General features: G+C 38.8%; 1 protein-coding gene across 2 annotated transcripts in view; it reads right to left on the reverse strand.

The window, feature by feature from the left end:
• Positions 1–17,893, reverse strand: part of CSRNP3 (cysteine and serine rich nuclear protein 3) — a 67,161-nt gene that overhangs the window by 9,909 nt on the left and 39,359 nt on the right. For both annotated transcript variants that reach the window (XM_058809863.1, XM_058809864.1), the window contains exons 2-4: positions 16,367–16,537; positions 4,852–5,111; positions 652–948 (exon numbers count right to left, since the gene is read on the reverse strand). In XM_058809863.1, coding sequence (XP_058665846.1) covers positions 652–948; positions 4,852–5,111; positions 16,367–16,537 — 728 coding nt within the window. The remainder of the gene's footprint in view (positions 1–651; positions 949–4,851; positions 5,112–16,366; positions 16,538–17,893) is intronic.

A 17,893-nucleotide genomic window follows, 5' to 3' on the forward strand; every position in this document is an offset into this window, starting at 1 on the left:
CAGCTGCAATACAGCAATTCAGCAGAACTAGCAGAAATATCTTTTAGGGAACATTTTGGGACATGTACAGCTGACACTATGCAAATGTTCCTCTTCAGTCGGCAGAGGAAAAACCTGCTATATTAGCAGATACCTTTTTACTGCCCACATGCAAATTTATCATGCTCAGACTTTAAGTATCATGCATGTTACATAAAGGTCAGCATCGCAGAATGTCATTTACTGTTTCCCACAGAGTTTGGACTATAATTCACATTTGGAGCGTCTGCTAACTGTTTCTAAAATAAAAGGTAATATCCCTTCTGAAATCTGCAGGCTACTTATTCTTCTGTTGTCTGCATCTGCCTATTTAGATAAAAGCCTAAAAGGAGTATGAGGAGCAGAATACTTGTGTAAGAACAAAAAAATCCCCTAAGCCATGTATGCGCCTAAAATCATACTGAAGATATTTTGGGAGATTGTACTGATTGCCCACTATATAACCTTAAAACAGGGCATTAATAAACAGGTTGGACATCCACAAGTGTTACTGCCTAATACTTAATTTCCAATAGTTATAACTTCAAGAACCGAAAGTACACACATGTGCATGGACACACAACCTTCCCCCTCCCCACATGATTAAATGATGACAATAATGTAGACATTTACCTGACATTTTATGCCTGCAAGACTGCAGGTGCAAGTTTCTGGGTCACAGAAGACGCGGCAGTCACAGCCACAGTCCTCCCTGGACAGGCGGATGGCTCGCAGCTCGTGCTTCTCCTCCACGTCGATCTTCTTCACCCCAGAAGCTCGCAGCAGTGCCCGCCGCTTTTTTGTAGGCAGGGGTTGGAGAAAGAAGTACTCATCTACTTCAGTGTTGTCCAGATCAATATCATCATCAGAAATGTCATCCAGAGTCAGTGTATTGGCTTCCTCTGATTCCACTGTACCATTCTTGGTCATCTGTTGCACAGAACAATTAAGGAAGTCCTTAAATGACACTCACACGTACGTCATGTCATAGATGGCACTATGTGAAATGCATTATCAATTGACAAAAAGCTGTATGTAAAAATGCTGCATGACTGCCAGGAAGTTCCAGAAAATTATCACAGATAGGGTGACCAAGCATTTCTTTCACATTTAGCATATGAATTAAAACCACATTTTTAATACCAAGTTTGTAATGAAGGTAAGAAATTATCTGTTCTTTATTTACCTAAGTTTACTGTTTGCCATTAGCTGCTAGATCTCATGCCATTCTGAAATCTAGTCTTTTCTGTATTGTTTCAAAAGATAATTTTTGAGACCTTAATTGATTTCTGTCTCTGAGCTCTCTGAAATTCTTAAATACACCTTTTGAGATAGCAATGATACCACTGACACAGGCTCAGATCACGATGCATCACAGGTTTGTAAAATGGTATATTTTATGTACTACTCCACTTTCTTAATTTCACATTACACTGGTAAAAGAGGAGGTAATAGCTCCCTAAACAGTTCTGCCTGGCCCTGGGACAATGGGGAGATTATTTACACCAGGTATTTCAACATATTAGTTCAGTAAAGTAGGAAAAGCAACATTATAAGTCATCCTTTTTCTTGTATATTCTACAGAGAGAGAGGTAAATCCACACAGGGATTAAATGCGTCTTGAATTAGCTGCCTGAAGCTAATACCTCACCATACACACAACTCAGTCTGAATATTTCAGTCCAGAATGGCATTCTTGGTTATATCTTTTCATTTTACATTAGCAAGGTAGCACTAAGAAGAGTGTATTTATGTTTGACTTCTTTGTTTGTTTAATATACAACAGGGGAATGACCTATCTAAGAAATCTGATTTCTCTAGTTTTATATACACGAGGCTCAAACCATTCCTTAAGAAGATCACTGTTATTTAATCTAAGTTTGAAACTGTGGAGGGAGAAAAATTCTAATCCCTGCTCCTGTAATTAATTTACTATTTTATTCAATTACTGTTTAATAAAAATTATCTTTTAGGGCTCTTACCCCTGAGGTGAATGCTGTAACTGGCCAGCACACAAAGGCACCTACAGAACCATTCCAATCCTGCCACGTATTTCTCCTCCTCCTGCAAACCTTGCCTGCTTTGCTGCACAGCAGTGGAGCATCAGGGACTGGCCTGCAGGGATGTGCTGAACGCCTCGTGCACCCTGCAGGCTGGAACATCCAACGTGTCCCACCAGACAGCAGTTTGCCTTTTCAAAGCACCTCAGCTCCTGACTCCTTTGCAGGATGATTTCCTTCTTGTTGCCTCCAACTTTTTTTTTTTTCCTCCATTTTGCCACAAAAAGAACAAATGAATTAATAAAAGCAAAGAGTCTAACATTTCTCAAAAAAGTAACTGGGCAACTACAGAGGGAGGAAGATTATAAAAAACTACCAAATACATTTTCCAGAACTTCAGGGGAACATTAAGCTCTCTTGATTGTCCTAATATTGCTCATCTGAATTAAACTTGATAGTAGATGGGTAAATTTCTTCACAAATCTAAAGGTAATGTCATGACTAAGAACAGAGGCCAACAAATATGTGAAGCCTTTGGGCGAAATTGAGTCCCACTCCGTAAAACAGGAAAAATGCAGGATGGACATCTCTGCCTTGCCCTAGTTGGAAGTTATTCCGTACAACTTCCCATAAAGGGAACCTACTGTGTCCACAGACCAGGCAGCCTTAACACCACTGGCCTCATGCTAATAATGCTAATTTCAGGAGACATTATAAGTAGGCAATAAGGACTCTCTTAGGCAATTTTTTGTGCTTACTCATGCTTTCTCAAATGATTATCTTGTACCTTTCATTTCATAAGATGGCTTTTACATCCAGAATTTTCACACTCTGCTGGTAAAAAGTGTTTATGCTCCTGTCAGCAGGGTTTTCATCAAAGTGCTGGTGCTAAACAGCCAAAGTGACTTGAAGATGATTTCACAGCCTTTACCTGCTTTTACTTAGAGATGTTTCTTATTTGGACTTTTGCTTTTAGCAACAAAAACAGTATCTAATATTATGGAAACTCAATCTCAATGTATTCCTGTATTTTTGTATTTTTTTAACAGGCTCTACAGGAGCAAATAATTTCTACCCACCAATTTGTATATTTTCATGCAATTAAAAAAAAAAAATCCCAGAGAAACTGAAATTAAAAACCCCAGCAGAAATGTTGCTTTCTATTTACATAATGGTTTTCAAATAGAAAAACCTCTGACTAAACTTCATTCTACTCCATTTTCTTTATTTTTCTGTGATGTCATTTTTAATGCAAATTGTGATTAGCACATTTTCATTAAATGAATAATAGTTTTGCTGACATAACTGCTAACACTGTCACCTCAGAATGCCACATTTCCTTTTTTATTCATTTAGAAACCATGTGAATGACCAAGCAGCTCTTCCATCTCTGTAATGAAAAGTCAGGAAGTCTCTGTTTTCTTAAGCAAACAAAACATGCTCAGTACTTTACAGTGACTCTTCACTGATTCAGCAAGTCCTGGATTTTTTTTCATGTTTGAAATTTTAATTTTCTTTTTTTTTTTTTTTTTAACCCAAGTACATAATCAGGGATACAACTAAACTGAGGTTAATGGACTAGTTAAACAGGAAGATTTTTGTTGCCAATGTTTTCATACATGCTCCAGATGAACAGGAATATTTCACTCTAGTAAAAAATTTAACACCAGTAAGACAAAAATAAGGAATGCAAATAAGGCTCTCCTTATTCACTGAATATTTATGAAGAGCTTTTGCAGAAACGTAACACTCTTAATAATCATCCACTCAAACAAGTGGCTGGGAAGATGGAAAAACATGTATTTGGAAAATAAGCAGAAAGTATGGTCTGTGTCCCCAAAACAGACTGGGTGGAAATGAAACGAGCTAATTAAGAAAGGAGATGCATGCCAGCCAAGAGCAGGATTAGGAAAGGATGAAGAGCCAAGCTCCAGTGCATAAAGGCTAAAAGGCCTCATCTTCTCTTTCAAGGTAAATAAGATCTGTGATTTTTCTGGATTTATTTTCTTACTAAGGAAAGAAAAGTGAAATGTTTGTGTGCTTGACTATTCTTTCCTCACTCCACTGGGATTCCTCTCTTTGAGCTGATTCCTGGAAGTCAGCCAAGGGATCTACAGCTAGTCATCAGTTACACAGCACAGTTCACACTTGATGCTCTGAAAATCCTGTGATATGAGATGTTACAGGTATAACCTCTATCAAGGGATAAGTCACTAGCACTCTACTAGCCTTTGGTTTCCAACCTGTCCAAATATCTGTCTGTGATTCACCTTCATCCTGAGTGGTTTTATGTTTGTTCTATGACAGTTCAAATTTTATGACCTTATGAATTTATTTAAGAATCTATTTAGTTATGAAAAAACCCCAAACAGTTAGGAGACTGAAAAAAGCTCAGTTACAATTCTAAATATTGTTCACTTTTAATTACAGAATTCATCTGAAAAAGAGTCAAAAATACATGCAATGCAATCCATGACACAAAAAACCAGAAATTAGAAGACTCATTCTCTTCCTGGCACTTCCAGATTTCTGCTGGACACCTTATTCAAGGCTGACTCCCACCCCTCTCTGCAGAAAACAGGGAGTAAAGAACAACCTCCCTGTCAGCACTTGGAGGAACACGGCAATGACAACGACAAGAGCACTTGGTATAATCAAAAAAAAAATGCATCTTCAGTAAAAGGAGAAAACTCCAGGAAAACATCTATTTCCAACTAAAAATGGAGCTCATAGAAGGTGATTGTTTTGTTTAACACACACACCTTGAGCCCCTATAGCTCCGACACTGTTCAGTTAAACGAGGCCAGAGACAGAAGTCTTAGACAAGCTTTACCTTTAACTTCAGAGAATTGAGTTTTTCCTCCCTCAGGTGCTCTCTCAGCATCTCCCGGTGCAGCCTCTCCTGCTCCATGGCAAACTCGCCCAGGGTGTACTGGCGCACGCTGTTGTGCCGAGTGGACATTCCCAGCGTGCTCCCTCCCTGGCTGGGAACGCTGGTGAAGCCTTGCCTTCTGGTGAAGTAGTACACAGTGACACAGTTGAAGTGCACATTCTTGGCTCTCTTGCGCTTCTCCCTCTTCAGGATTGAAGACGCTGGAACAGAGGCAGATTTCAGTGAGAATGGTGACCTGCAGTCAGGCTGCAGACGTGTTCAGACAAAGGAACTGCACAAGTGACAGTACCTGACTACACAGACACCGTATACCCAGGTGAGAAGGACAAGAAGGTAACGTCAGAAATAGAAGCCACTACAAGCTGTTACAGTCATGAACACCATTGTCTACTTCAGAAGAGAAATACTTGGCCATGAAAGTTTTTCTTTCCCATCATATCATAAAAATGTTTAATCCTTTTGCCAAGAAAGCAACCAAATCCTAGCAAAAGAGACTTCCTTCAGTGTCACCACACCGATGGTGATCCAATGACTTGCACCTCCTCCAACCCCTGTCAACAAAGTTGGACAAGGCAGGAGAGGTCCACATCACTACAGCACAGGCTCATGCTAACAAAAAAGATTAGAATATCCAATTACCTAATTTGTGAGAAATTGATGCTGGAGAAACTATAAAAGCAGTATGTTTAGTATTTCATACTGTCTCAAAAATTCATACTATCATCATCACCACTGACTGATACAGAAATAATTCTGACTAGCAGTCAGACCCACTTTGTTTTTCTTTACCTTCATCCATCTTTCTGCTGCCATCCTCTGAATACGTGTGTGCGTATATAGTCTAATGTGTAGAATTTTTACAAAAAATTAAATCTAGTATTTTCTTAACTCTCTTCTGATTCCATTATTCCTGTGCTCAGGTTTTTTAGTAAATGTATGCAGTAACATATGAAATGTGTTTAAAAAACTGCCAGATTTTAACAATTAAATATTCTTTTTCTTTTGATTCTACAGACACTTGGCAACTCCTTCCCATGATACTGATCTAGTATATATCTAGTATATCTTCCCATGATGCTTCTCACTGATAATAGCTGCATGCCTTTACAGAAATAAAAAAAGACACACAAACCTTAGAGAAAGGTAAGGGACATGCCTCGATTTTTAAGATGAGCAGTCCAATTTATTTGATTTGTTGCAAAATAGCAACAGGCTGGTGAGTATGCAGCTTGTAGGTCATTGCTTTGCAGCTTACAGGCAACAACTGCAGGTGTGTGCAGGTATGAATGAGAGGCCTCATTGCCAGCATTCAGGCAGTAAAATGATTTAAAGGGTGCCTGACCACCCTTGAATTGCTTGGAATCATTCTATAAAAGCAGTAAGAACAGCAAGATGTAGACTGATAATCTAGAATTCCACCATTTCTAGAGATGGAACCCACTTGGCCTTCAGGTCTGGTTTGGTAACAGGTCTGGTTTCTTGTCACAGGTAAAACACAGTTCAGCCTCTATTACTGGCTGTGAAATGTTAATCACCACAAACATAAATCCACAAACTTCTACATGAAGTAAAACTGTCAAAACACCCAGAATCATCTACCAAACTGTGGGGAAACCAAGTACATTAGAAAATAAAGTTCTGTATCCTAATTACAGACAGTGTGTCCTGCAAACATTATCACTGAACTTTGTGGCTCACTGAAACAGGATTACTTCTCCTAAATACTAATAAGCTGCTAAAAGTATGGTAAAGTATATGGTTTGCTATATAAGCAACAGACCTCCTGCAGGTGTGCTGGATTATAAATATAAAACAGATAAATATGATCAGGTCCTGTTACTCACATGATGCTAGTAAAGTGTGTTACAAAAAAGAAGGTGTAGCATGTACAAACGGAAATCAAAAGAAATTCTGTTACATTAAGCATGTTTAACTTGCATCCAAGTTAAGGCAAATCTCCTATCAACAGAGCTTGTCAAAAATATTTATAGGAAGCCTTTAGTGAGGGAAGAGGGTATTTTATTAGCAGACTAGTTGATAGAGATGTGTCAATTTTGCATGACATTAAATATGGTTTTAATGTGTTGTTCTTTTTCATACATACCACAGTTCCAAAACAAAACTGCCTTTAATAAAAACAATTTCTGAGCATTTGTAAGATGGGATAATTTTCATGCTGAGACATTCTCTTTCAATGTAGCATAAAAGCAAATACACTAAATCAGAACCTGCATTGCCAATAAGCTCTAATACGAAAGAAAGTGCATATTAAAAAACTCTTTTTCTGCTGAATGAGGTATCTAAACCATTCTGGGGTGTATCCAATTTCTGATATCAGTATCAATGTCATTTGGATCTCAACTGGATGATGCCTCTATTTCAGAAGAAATACTGGCAGCTACTGAAAGGCAGGAAGTTTCTTTGCCAAATAAATGAACCAGTCACAAATGAAATGAGAAATAAAACTATTGCAAAATACTCAAAGAAAGAAAAGGAAAGTTGCTCTTGAAAAAAAAAAAGATACACATACATTTCATGAAGAAATTGAAGGTAGCTGCACCTGTAAATTTCACAAGTTAGAGAATCGCACAAACCTTTGAATTCTCATCTGTAAAGCTGAGTATCTATGACACAAGGTCTGTGTTGATTGTAATCTGGTTTAGATCTTTGTTCTGGAACTCCTGACAGGGCTGCTTTACTGGCAGGAATGACAAATGCTGCAATGAAAGCACTTCTGTTTTTTCAAGTCTCAATCTCTTCATGTTACAGATACTACTTTCATACTAAGTGCTAAACATAAATAATGACTCTTAGGTTTTATTCACACACTACATGCTAACATCAATAGCTAAATGAAGCTAAGCAGAAGAGTATGTGATCTAGTTACTTCCAGAAGAAAAAAAAAAAAAAAAAAGAAAGTCATCTCTGATAAAAACTACATACCATGAATGAGCTTTTACACTATGTGCATTTTTGCCCATGTGTGTGCATCAAAATTCAGAACATGAATTTCATGCACTGCCATACATTTATGCCTAATACTTCGGTCAGCAATCTCTCAGTTAAGACTGCAGATGTCATGGGCTGTCTTAAAGAACCCCTTAATGCATATCTTCAATTTTTTATAGTTCTTATCAGTTTCAGTAATTGAATTGTCAATGCCACACCATCAAAGTTGTTTGTTTGTGGGGTTCTTTTGATATATCACCGATTAAAACAGTCAGAATTGAGATGAACTTCATGAAGATGTTGACACACGGCAACTTCAGTGTCACTGGCACTGTAAATTCAGCACTAGATTGAAGACGGGTATGAAGACAATGTGAGAGCTGACATGCATGTTGTAAATGCCACTAAAGTTTGTGCTGTTATTTATTAACATTGCAATTCTGAGTCAGACAAATTATACAACAGTCTGTAATTAAACACGTGTGTAAACATTCAGAGCCCTCAGAATACACGGGATTACTTCTTCTGGAACACACCCTATCTTTTGGTAGAGCTCATTAAAGGGCAGAGTTAAGGCCCTGTGAAGAACTCCACAGCCATCTCCTGAATGCTGCTGTCAGGAGGAGTTAGAATATATTCATATTTATGTGAATTTTGTTTACAAGAATAGATCTGGCAAGAGCTGCAGGAGTTTACAGGATTGTATTTGATTAGTCAAAAGCACAGATTAGAATGTCAGCGAGGAGACATGAGAATTGTGACCACCTCAGCTACCAAGGACACGGAAAGAAGCACAGTCAGCACTACAAAGCACTGTGTTCCTGCTCTATTACACTTCCTAAAAATCCCTGAGCAGAGGGCTGCCTTGATGTGAGCTCAAAAATACTATTAAATATTGAATGGAAATGTTGAACATTTTTCAATGTCAGGGACAAAGTGCTCTATAACTGATTCAAACCCTTTGCTTCAAACCAACCTAAACAGAATTACCACCTTATCAAGAGTCTGGGGCATTTGTTATTTTGCATGCACTGTACCTTACACAGTATGTTAAATCTGCTGGAATCACTGCTAAGGGCACTGTTTAACTCAAGACAGATCAGAAGAACACACAAAATATGTATGTTCTGATCTGTTAGAAAACATGAATATACACCTAGCAACATTTACTGAAAATCTGAAAAAATCAGGTTTTATTATACTCAGTCATCATTTCTTTCTTGTATCTTGGTAACAGATGTCATCATTGGCCCATCCAACTCCCAAATACCATGAAAAAATTTTCCCCTTTCTAAAGGGGAAAATCAGTATTTCCACTAGCAGTCCAACCTATGCTTAAAAGAATCACCCAAGTTTCATTTGTATATGGATAAATTATAACTAATGCAATAGGAAAGCAAGAGCAGTAAGATGCTGGCAGACTGGAGCAAAGCTTTCCTGACTTGCTCTCATATGTCCAAGGCACTATGCATCAGCACTGTCCATTTGCCTGTCAACATCCTCATTTTCCCAGCTGGGCACTGGAGCTACAGCAGTGAGAAACCTGTGGAAGATGCAGCCCTTCCTTCTGCATGTTTAGTGGATGAAACAGAATCCAATCCTCTCCCTAAGAAAAGCACCCACTGAAGCTGTGCTCATGCATCAAATGCAAAATCTGCTTCCTATTTTTATACAATCCTGATAGGAATGACATTTTATGCTCATCATGTTTTTCTAACATTTTTTACCCAGAAAACTGGTAGTTCTTTGATTACAAAACTTAAATGATCTCAGTTCTGGCTGAACTCCAAGACATAAGCACTTTCTTCTGCTGTCTCAGCTATTCTCCTGATGTCAAAGACACATTAAAATAAATGTGAACCATATGGCTCCCCAGCAGATTACTCACACTCCTGCATCAATGAGGGCAAGGCAATGCATTGTCACCAGTGCAGAAATATCTTAGGCACGTGAAATTTCAAAAGGCTGGAAAAAACATGTGTGAAGCAGCCTTTTGGATTGAAGCTCTATCTTAGACCAGTGGAAATGCAACATTTCTTACACTCTACTACCAATTTGTCTGCTTTTTACATACTCAGTGTCATACAAACCATTATGGCAAGAAGAATTAGTACCATTTTCCACCTGCTCCATGACTTTCCATGCAGTGTTTCATCAAGTCTAACACCACAGAAAAGCAAAGCCTAATCCCTCCTGGTAATCCAGGTCAGAATGCTGCTTATAAAAGCCAGCTTGCTTCCCAACCCTCACAGAAAACAAAATCTAGGAAAAGGTTGTATCCAGAAATTGCTTCTACCTCTTTCTCTTACCTCTCCTTCTATCCCACTGCCTTCCAAAAGGTATTTTTTAAGAGTCTCCATACTCTTTCAATTCAATTTACAAGTTTCCAACCCTGAATGATAAAACACTTTTCCTAAATGCTGGAAATCTACATTAGGAAGAAATATAAAATGACATAAATGCGCCCTCCAAAAGAAACATGTAGTCCTAGGAACAGGGGAGGTATTTTCTAGAAGAAATCTGAATCTCAAAGTCTAGAAGGGAACTGCATACTCAGTTGTAAATTAGAGGAAATTTGAGAGAAGAGGGACAATGCTGTGGAACACCACCACCTACCGAGAGCACTTCACTGCTCTATCCTTCTAGTAGCTTCTTTTAGGGTAAAAGCAAAGCTAAATTCACCTCACAGGAGGAGCTGGATGGAAAGGCTTGCCTAATGCCAGATTTAAGTCACATTTGAAAAGGTTTTTGAAAATTACTAGCTCACAGACAAGTCTGACATGAATAGAGAGGGATTAATTTGTATTTTAAGCACTTTACCTCACTATCAAGTGTGTGGTTGGAAATCTTGCAGAAATGTTTAATTGTTAGGATACATACTAGAAGCTGAAACCTGACCACTAAAATTTCAGTGAAAGATCCAAGTTTACTTCCTCAGCACCCTCAGCTCCAGAGTGCTTTTCTGTGACGTACATCACACTAGTCTCCATTCTGCAAATATCGTCAGCCTGTGGGGAGGAGTGGAGATGGTTAAGTGCTCTCTGCCCCACCATTTCCTCTAAATGCCAGCTGCTGTTCCATAGGTGATTATTCCTGACCTTGGCCCCAGCTTTGTGAGGAGGGAAGTGCTACCAGGGATCCCTGCAGGAACACCCATGCATAACAATTGCATTGGCTGAGCTCTCCTATGACAGTACAGGCAATCCTTCGTCGCATCCCACCTGTGGCTTCTGTGAATGGCCATTTCATGTAAACACAGCTACCCATTCAGCTGACTGACACTGCATTTACAACCATATTTTATGGACCTATCATGAGCATCTTCTGACAACACTTATTTTGTTTGATGTTTTCTAAGCCAACAAAAACATCATGTAATGCAAAAATGATCTCTGGTTGTATTGTGCACAAAGTGCACTAATTTAAAACAGACAACTTACTTAAAAATACAGAAACATAATTAGTTGCACAAATAATTCCAAAAACTAGTGGGAACCTGCTTTATAACCTCTCTTTTCAATTTTTAACACTTCTCACCACAGTATTCCTTATTCCAGATGAAGAGATGCTGTCATGGTATACCCTGTCCTGTCATTCTGTGTGAGTTTGAACTAAGACACTGCACTACATTTCACTGAATTTATTTGCATCTCTTGCTTTTTAATGCTCAGATGAACTGACTGATTTTAAAATCAAATACAAGAACCTCTCAACCTGTTAGCATTTCATAACATGAGTCAACAAATAGCAATAAAAACATATTCCTCATTAACGAGGAAATTCCAAGGCTGGTTGCTGGCAACATGAATAACTGCAAGATGCTATGAAAAAAGAAATGCCTGCATTTAGTTACACATGTTTTCCCATAGTAAACCAGCACCACCACTTCTACCTCATTCAGAGTTGAAGTTTCTATCATTAACCAGCAATTAAACATGCAGCTTAAGTTCAAAGCTCATGTCAAGTCTTGTGCTATTGACCTTACACCAAATAAAACTTATCCCTCTATGAAGATAATTCAGAAGAAGCTACACCTTCCTAAGGATTTCATGCCTTCTTTTACATTATGCATGGGCACATATGTAAGGCAATCTCAGTAAGTTAGCAGCTCTACAAAATTCAGACAATGCTTTACAGGGAACATTGAAGGAACTGTAACAGGGATGTACTTTTGTGTTTTCAAATTCCTCATTATATTTAACTGCAAGATCAAAAGATGTCAAGAGCACTTAGAGACCAAAGAGCTTTCTCAGAGCCCTCAGTGACCTGTCAATTCCAAATGAACCAAAGTAGATCCAAAAGTACTCTAAAGACAGTACCCTAATTAGTGGAATGGCAGGACCTGTGATTATGGATAACCCTGTTCATGACAGTGATAATGTTAATGGCAATAGAGAACTGATGGAGGACATCAACCAGACTGTGTGATGGCAGCACCTCCTGGTGATAATCACCTTATCAGAGAAGCTGCTGCAGGCCATCTCAAGTGACTCTGCAGGCGAGGAAGAGAAGTTTCAGCTACAGGACACTGAAGTTGAAATGGCAGAGGAAAGCAGCAGCTCCTTATGTTTCTTAAGAAATGCATCTGTGATTAATGTGCTATGGGGAGTTATTACCAGCACCAAAGTGCAAAAGACAGGACTTCACAAGGTCACCACAGGTCTTTCAATTGCACACAATTCTGTAAGTTAAATACAGGTATTCTTCTGTATCAGAAAAAAACCCACCAAGCATTTAGAGGCAGGTACCTCACCAAAGCAGGGAGAATCACAGATTCATCAAATTATTAATGCTGGAAAAGAACTCCAAGATCATCAAATTATTTTAGACTGAATACCACCATGCCCCTTAAAGTGTATAATGAAGTGCCATGTCTACTTGTTTTCTGAATACTTCCAGGGAAGGTGATTTCTCCACTTCCCTGGGGAGCCTGTTCCAATGCTTAACTTCTCTTACAGCAAAGCAGCTTTTCCTAATATCCAACCTAAACCTCCCCTGGCACACTTTGAGGTCATTTCCCCTTGTCTGTGAGAAGAGACTTCCCACCTTGCGACAACCTTTCATGGAACTGTAGAGAGCAATAAGGTTTCCCTTGAGCCTCCTTTTCTCCACTGAACACCCACAAGTCCCTCAGCTGCTCCTCATAGGATTTATGTTCCAGACCCTTCATGAGCTTCATTACCCTTCCTTGGAAGGGTATTGAATATTCCCCAATGGCTGAGCTGCAATGTGGAACTCAGTGTTCCTCAGTGCACATAATACAGGAATGGTCAGTGTTGTACTGACATCCTAACAGCAATTCCAGGCTTTTCAGCTTGCTGTGGAGCAGATGAAACACAGCAGTGGGGTGCCAGAACTGAACAGGGCAATTGAAAGGAGCTCCAATGGCATTTTGAGTGCTCCAGCCCTGTATTCTGTGTATGCCCAAGTCCTGGCTAATACTGAATGTGCAACGCTTGCACTGCTACTTGAAGATGAACATCCTTCTTTCTGATATGAAGGCAGGTCTGTGAAATGGGAAAGGTATGTGGACCAGCCAGCAATACACTTTGGCACCCATTAAAGCAAATCTGCAATGACTAATGACCTGCTGAATCAAACTGAAATTGCTTCAATAGACTGAGAAAGGTAAGTGAAACACACAACAGGGACTATATCTGCCAGCAGTAATGAAGGCACTCCATCACCATTTGCTAAGAGACTTAAAAATGTGTACATCTGTAAAAATACACACACCATATAAAGAAAATGCTAATGGTAAAATTTGTCTATTCTTTATGGACTGTAATTTTTATTTACGGACTCAGTTGCCTGCAGCCTAGGCTAGGGATTTATTAATTTCTTCTTGTTGCTGTCTTTATTTGTTTAAATGGATATATTGTTAAAGAAACTCTGTAATTATCCCAGTGTAATAGTCACAAGCAATAGCACTTAGGGCCATCGCTGTCATGTGTTTTCTGCCATCACACTACAGGGTTAATTGCTGAGAACAAAGTTATCTTCTGGTAGTTCTGCCCCACCTGAATGATCCACAGCAGCTGTGTGCCTCATTTAGCTGGCAGGTTAAACTGACTGTAAGACTAATTGAGCAGAATTCTTGCTAGGCTCCTGTTTATCTCACCCAATACATATAGTATCAAGGGTTGTGTAAATACAGAGATGCATCAGCTGTGCTAGATGGATTCATATACAAAATGCCTGCTTCCTAAAGTGCTGAAGAGATTGTAGTTACAAGCAATTTAGAATTATCTCTTTGTCAGATCAATTAGAAAGAAAAAATAAGACTTGGAGGATCGTGTTAGCTTTTTTTTAATTCTCCATTTAATAATTAATTTATAGATCTTGATGCTGACTACAGGTCACACAACCCTCTCCCCCTTTTCCAATCCATAAAAGAGAGTTTATAGTCAACTTCATATTCATCTATATGAAAACAGAGCAGAAAAAAGACAGTACACAGGATCTGACAGTGTCCCACTAAATAGAAGAGAAAATGGTACAACATGTCAGGAAGTAGCTTAGGAAGATAACCCCCATCAAGGAGGTATTCAGGCATGTAACAGAGGCAAGGAATCTCGACAGCCTTTTTTCTGCACTGGCTCTTTTCAGTCTGCTCACTGAAAAAAGTCTCACAGAACTCAACATTATATTTAGATTCAAATATTCATCTCTTGTCTTTTATTGTGGAAGATGAATGAGTTTAAAGCATGAACAAAACACCTTCCAATGAACACTGTTAAACAGTTGCATTAGTATACATTACATGTGCATGTAATTTTCAGGTGAATCTCACTTAATAGTTCTTAAGTAATACAGGGGTTCTGTATTTGATTTCTTGGAATTTAGGCTGGTGCATCTGTATTAAAGACAATACTTTTAAAAAAGGTCAATGCACACAAACTACTTGCTCTTTCTACTTCTGTATCACCAATGGATATACACAAATGTTTTGATTTTTTTAATGTAATATGTACAACTTTTGTATGTATGAGAGTGCACATACAGATAAACATTTATTACTCTGGCCACAAGTATCTCAGTTAGATAAATCATTAATCATAACACTGAAATACTGTCATTTCTCTTACAGAAAGGGAAGTTCCTTTAAACTAAATTGTTTATTATGTCAACTACAATTAAAGCTTATTGTTCCATGCATGTACTACAACTTCCAAGTTTGTCCCCTGAATTGTTCCCTTTCATTGTATCACCTGTGCATGTATTCACAATAAAATTGTGGTCTTCTGTGTGGGTGGAAATGACTGTTTGATGCAAAAAGCCTGTTTTCAGTCTACAATGAATAATCAACTAACTTCTTCAACAGATGCAAATGTTAAAGTAGCAGCATGCAGATAATATTGTCACCAAGAAAATTTTCTAAATACTAATCTAAATTTAAATTTCTAAATACTACCAAAGAGGTTTACTGGGTCCCTTACTCCTTTGTGGCACTTCAATAAAATAGGTCTCCAACTAGCGCTGCATCTTAAATATCATATAGCACCTCAAGAGTGTTCCATGTACATCTGTTTCAAAAGTTGTGCCTGTCCCTCTTGTGCACAGGAACATTCCCTACCAGAGCAAATGGGATTCAGACCCACATATCCAAATGCCTGCTCAAACTGAACAGCAGCATCTGGTAGGTTGTGCAGTTATAAGAACATTCATATCACATGATACAAACGTGATTTCTAGGCACATCCACCCACTCAGTTACATGGAATACACTCTGGACAGGCAGCAATGAGGAGCCTCACCTACTCCTTGGCTCAGTTTTAAGGAATAACTCCATAGAGGAGATCTAAATGCAACAGAGTTGAAGGAGGCAAACCCCTGCTTTTTAGAAGATGCAGTTCACTATTAATAAATAATATAACCACCTAAAACACGTATCATCAACTGCAAACATGAACTGTAAATTTATCATTCCCAGAAAGATATGCTGCAAATGTAGCTTGGCTAACTTAAGACCAAATTCTTATTTGTACACAAAACCATTGCAAAGTACAGAAATATCCTATGGTACCTGAAAAATATAAACTATTGAAATAATGTCTACCATACACAACATTCATCAGTTCCAAGTAAAAGAAAGCTTATATTGTTTTTAGACAAGAACTCTCACCAATACTGTATTACAGAGAGCTGACAGCTGCAATACATTCAGCTAAGGAAACTAACCTGAGCTAAAGCACTTTCCTTACAGTACCTGTTTGAACTATTTTGAACACAATTGCTAACTACAAACAGCTACATAATTCAAACAGCAAATAGGTAGGAGCTTCCAAGAGACTTCAAACTTTTACAACAACATACTAATAGACAAGAAGTAAAAGAATGTAATAGTATTTTATTAAGTATTTTTGAGCAAATCACAAACTGAACATCATGGAGAGACTGTTTCATGATCTGCTCAATTAAAAATCATCATGCTTATCTAACCACAAAATTCATTTTATTTTGAGAAACAGGAATAATTCTTTGGGTACACAGAGTTAGTACTTACGGGTAAAATGATTAGAAGTGGATGGATTGACACTATCACCACTGTCAGCACTTTCACTGCTGGAAATGTCATCATCTGATTCCCTCACAGAGGAACAAGGTGAGGAGCCATCAACTTCTTCAAACTTCCTCTTTAAAATTCCACTCATTGCTGCAATGCTGTCACATGTACCTGTAACAGGAACAGAGGCAATGAGGCACTGAAACATTCAGCTGTAGAATATGCAATCATAAACTCCAAAGTAATTTTTATTTCAAAATAGCAGTAAATTGCCACTTCTAGTCTTGAATAATCATTTAATATGAAATTACACATGACTAATTAGGAGAGTGAAGCCATAGAAAAAAAAAATATTAAGTCCTACTCTAACTTGACATGTATGGAGGTGATTATTTCGCTAGAATAATCTGTAACAGATTGCTTTCAGGGAGTATTTTCCCCACTATGTCAACAGCATCCCTATCTTCTTCTAGGTTATGCTGTGAAATTTCAAACCAAGAAAAAAATTACGGACCTGGTCCCTCCTTTGGCTGCCACAGGAGGAAGGAAAGCTCACAATCAGGGATGAAATCAAGAAGAAATCATCCTGAACACTATAGTTCCCAATGCTAAATATAAGTGATGTAACCAGTGTTCACACCAGCCTTTAAGAATTTCATCTGATAATTCCAATATTACAGACAGGTAAAAGACAGTGAAGGCACAAAGACCACATATAAATTTGTGCTCAATAAACACCTGGATTTCTGAAGTTACCCAAACCAGTTAAAGACACCAACTGCCTCCCAAACCTTCTCCTCTCCCAGCTACCAGGTCTATGAAAGGCAGGTCACCCTTGACTACGCTCATCTCCTCCTATTACAGGGTGACCTGCTCAGTGGTAGAGGCAAAGCCTGGGGATGTTGTCTACCTGGACTTTACTAAAGCCTTTGACAATGTTTCCCACAGCATCCCCATGGAGAAACTGAGTGCTTACATCTTGGATGGGTATAAAACCTGGCTGGCTGGGTGGCCCAGAGAGTGCTGGAGAATGGAATTAAATCCAGTTGGTGGCTGGTCACTAGTGGTGTTTCCCAGGGCTCTGATGAGGCCAGTCCTGTTTAAATATCTTTATCAGTGATGTGGACAAGGGGATCAAGTGTCCATCCCCTCAGTCAGTTGCAGATGACAGTAAGTTGCACATGAGTCCAAAGAAGGGCAGTGGAAGTGGTGAAGGTCTAGAAAGTGACTCACATGAGGAGCAGCTGAGAGAGCTGGGACTGTTCAGTCTGGAGAAAAGGAGACTCAGGGAGGACCTCATCACTCTCCAAAACTCCCTGTAAGGACTTTTTAGCCAATTGGGGGCTGGCCTCTTCTGCCAGGTAACAAATGACAGGACAAGATGAAATGGTCTCAAGCTATACCAGGGAGGTTTAAATTGGGTATTGGGAAAGATGTCTTCAACACAAGGGTGGTCAAGCGTGGGAATGGGCTGCCCAGGGAAGTCACCATCCCTGCAGGTACTTAAAAGATGTGTAGATGTGGCAT

This window comes from Ammospiza caudacuta, chromosome 8, assembly GCF_027887145.1.
Source record: "Ammospiza caudacuta isolate bAmmCau1 chromosome 8, bAmmCau1.pri, whole genome shotgun sequence".
In the NCBI taxonomy this organism is placed as follows: domain Eukaryota; kingdom Metazoa; phylum Chordata; class Aves; order Passeriformes; family Passerellidae; genus Ammospiza; species Ammospiza caudacuta.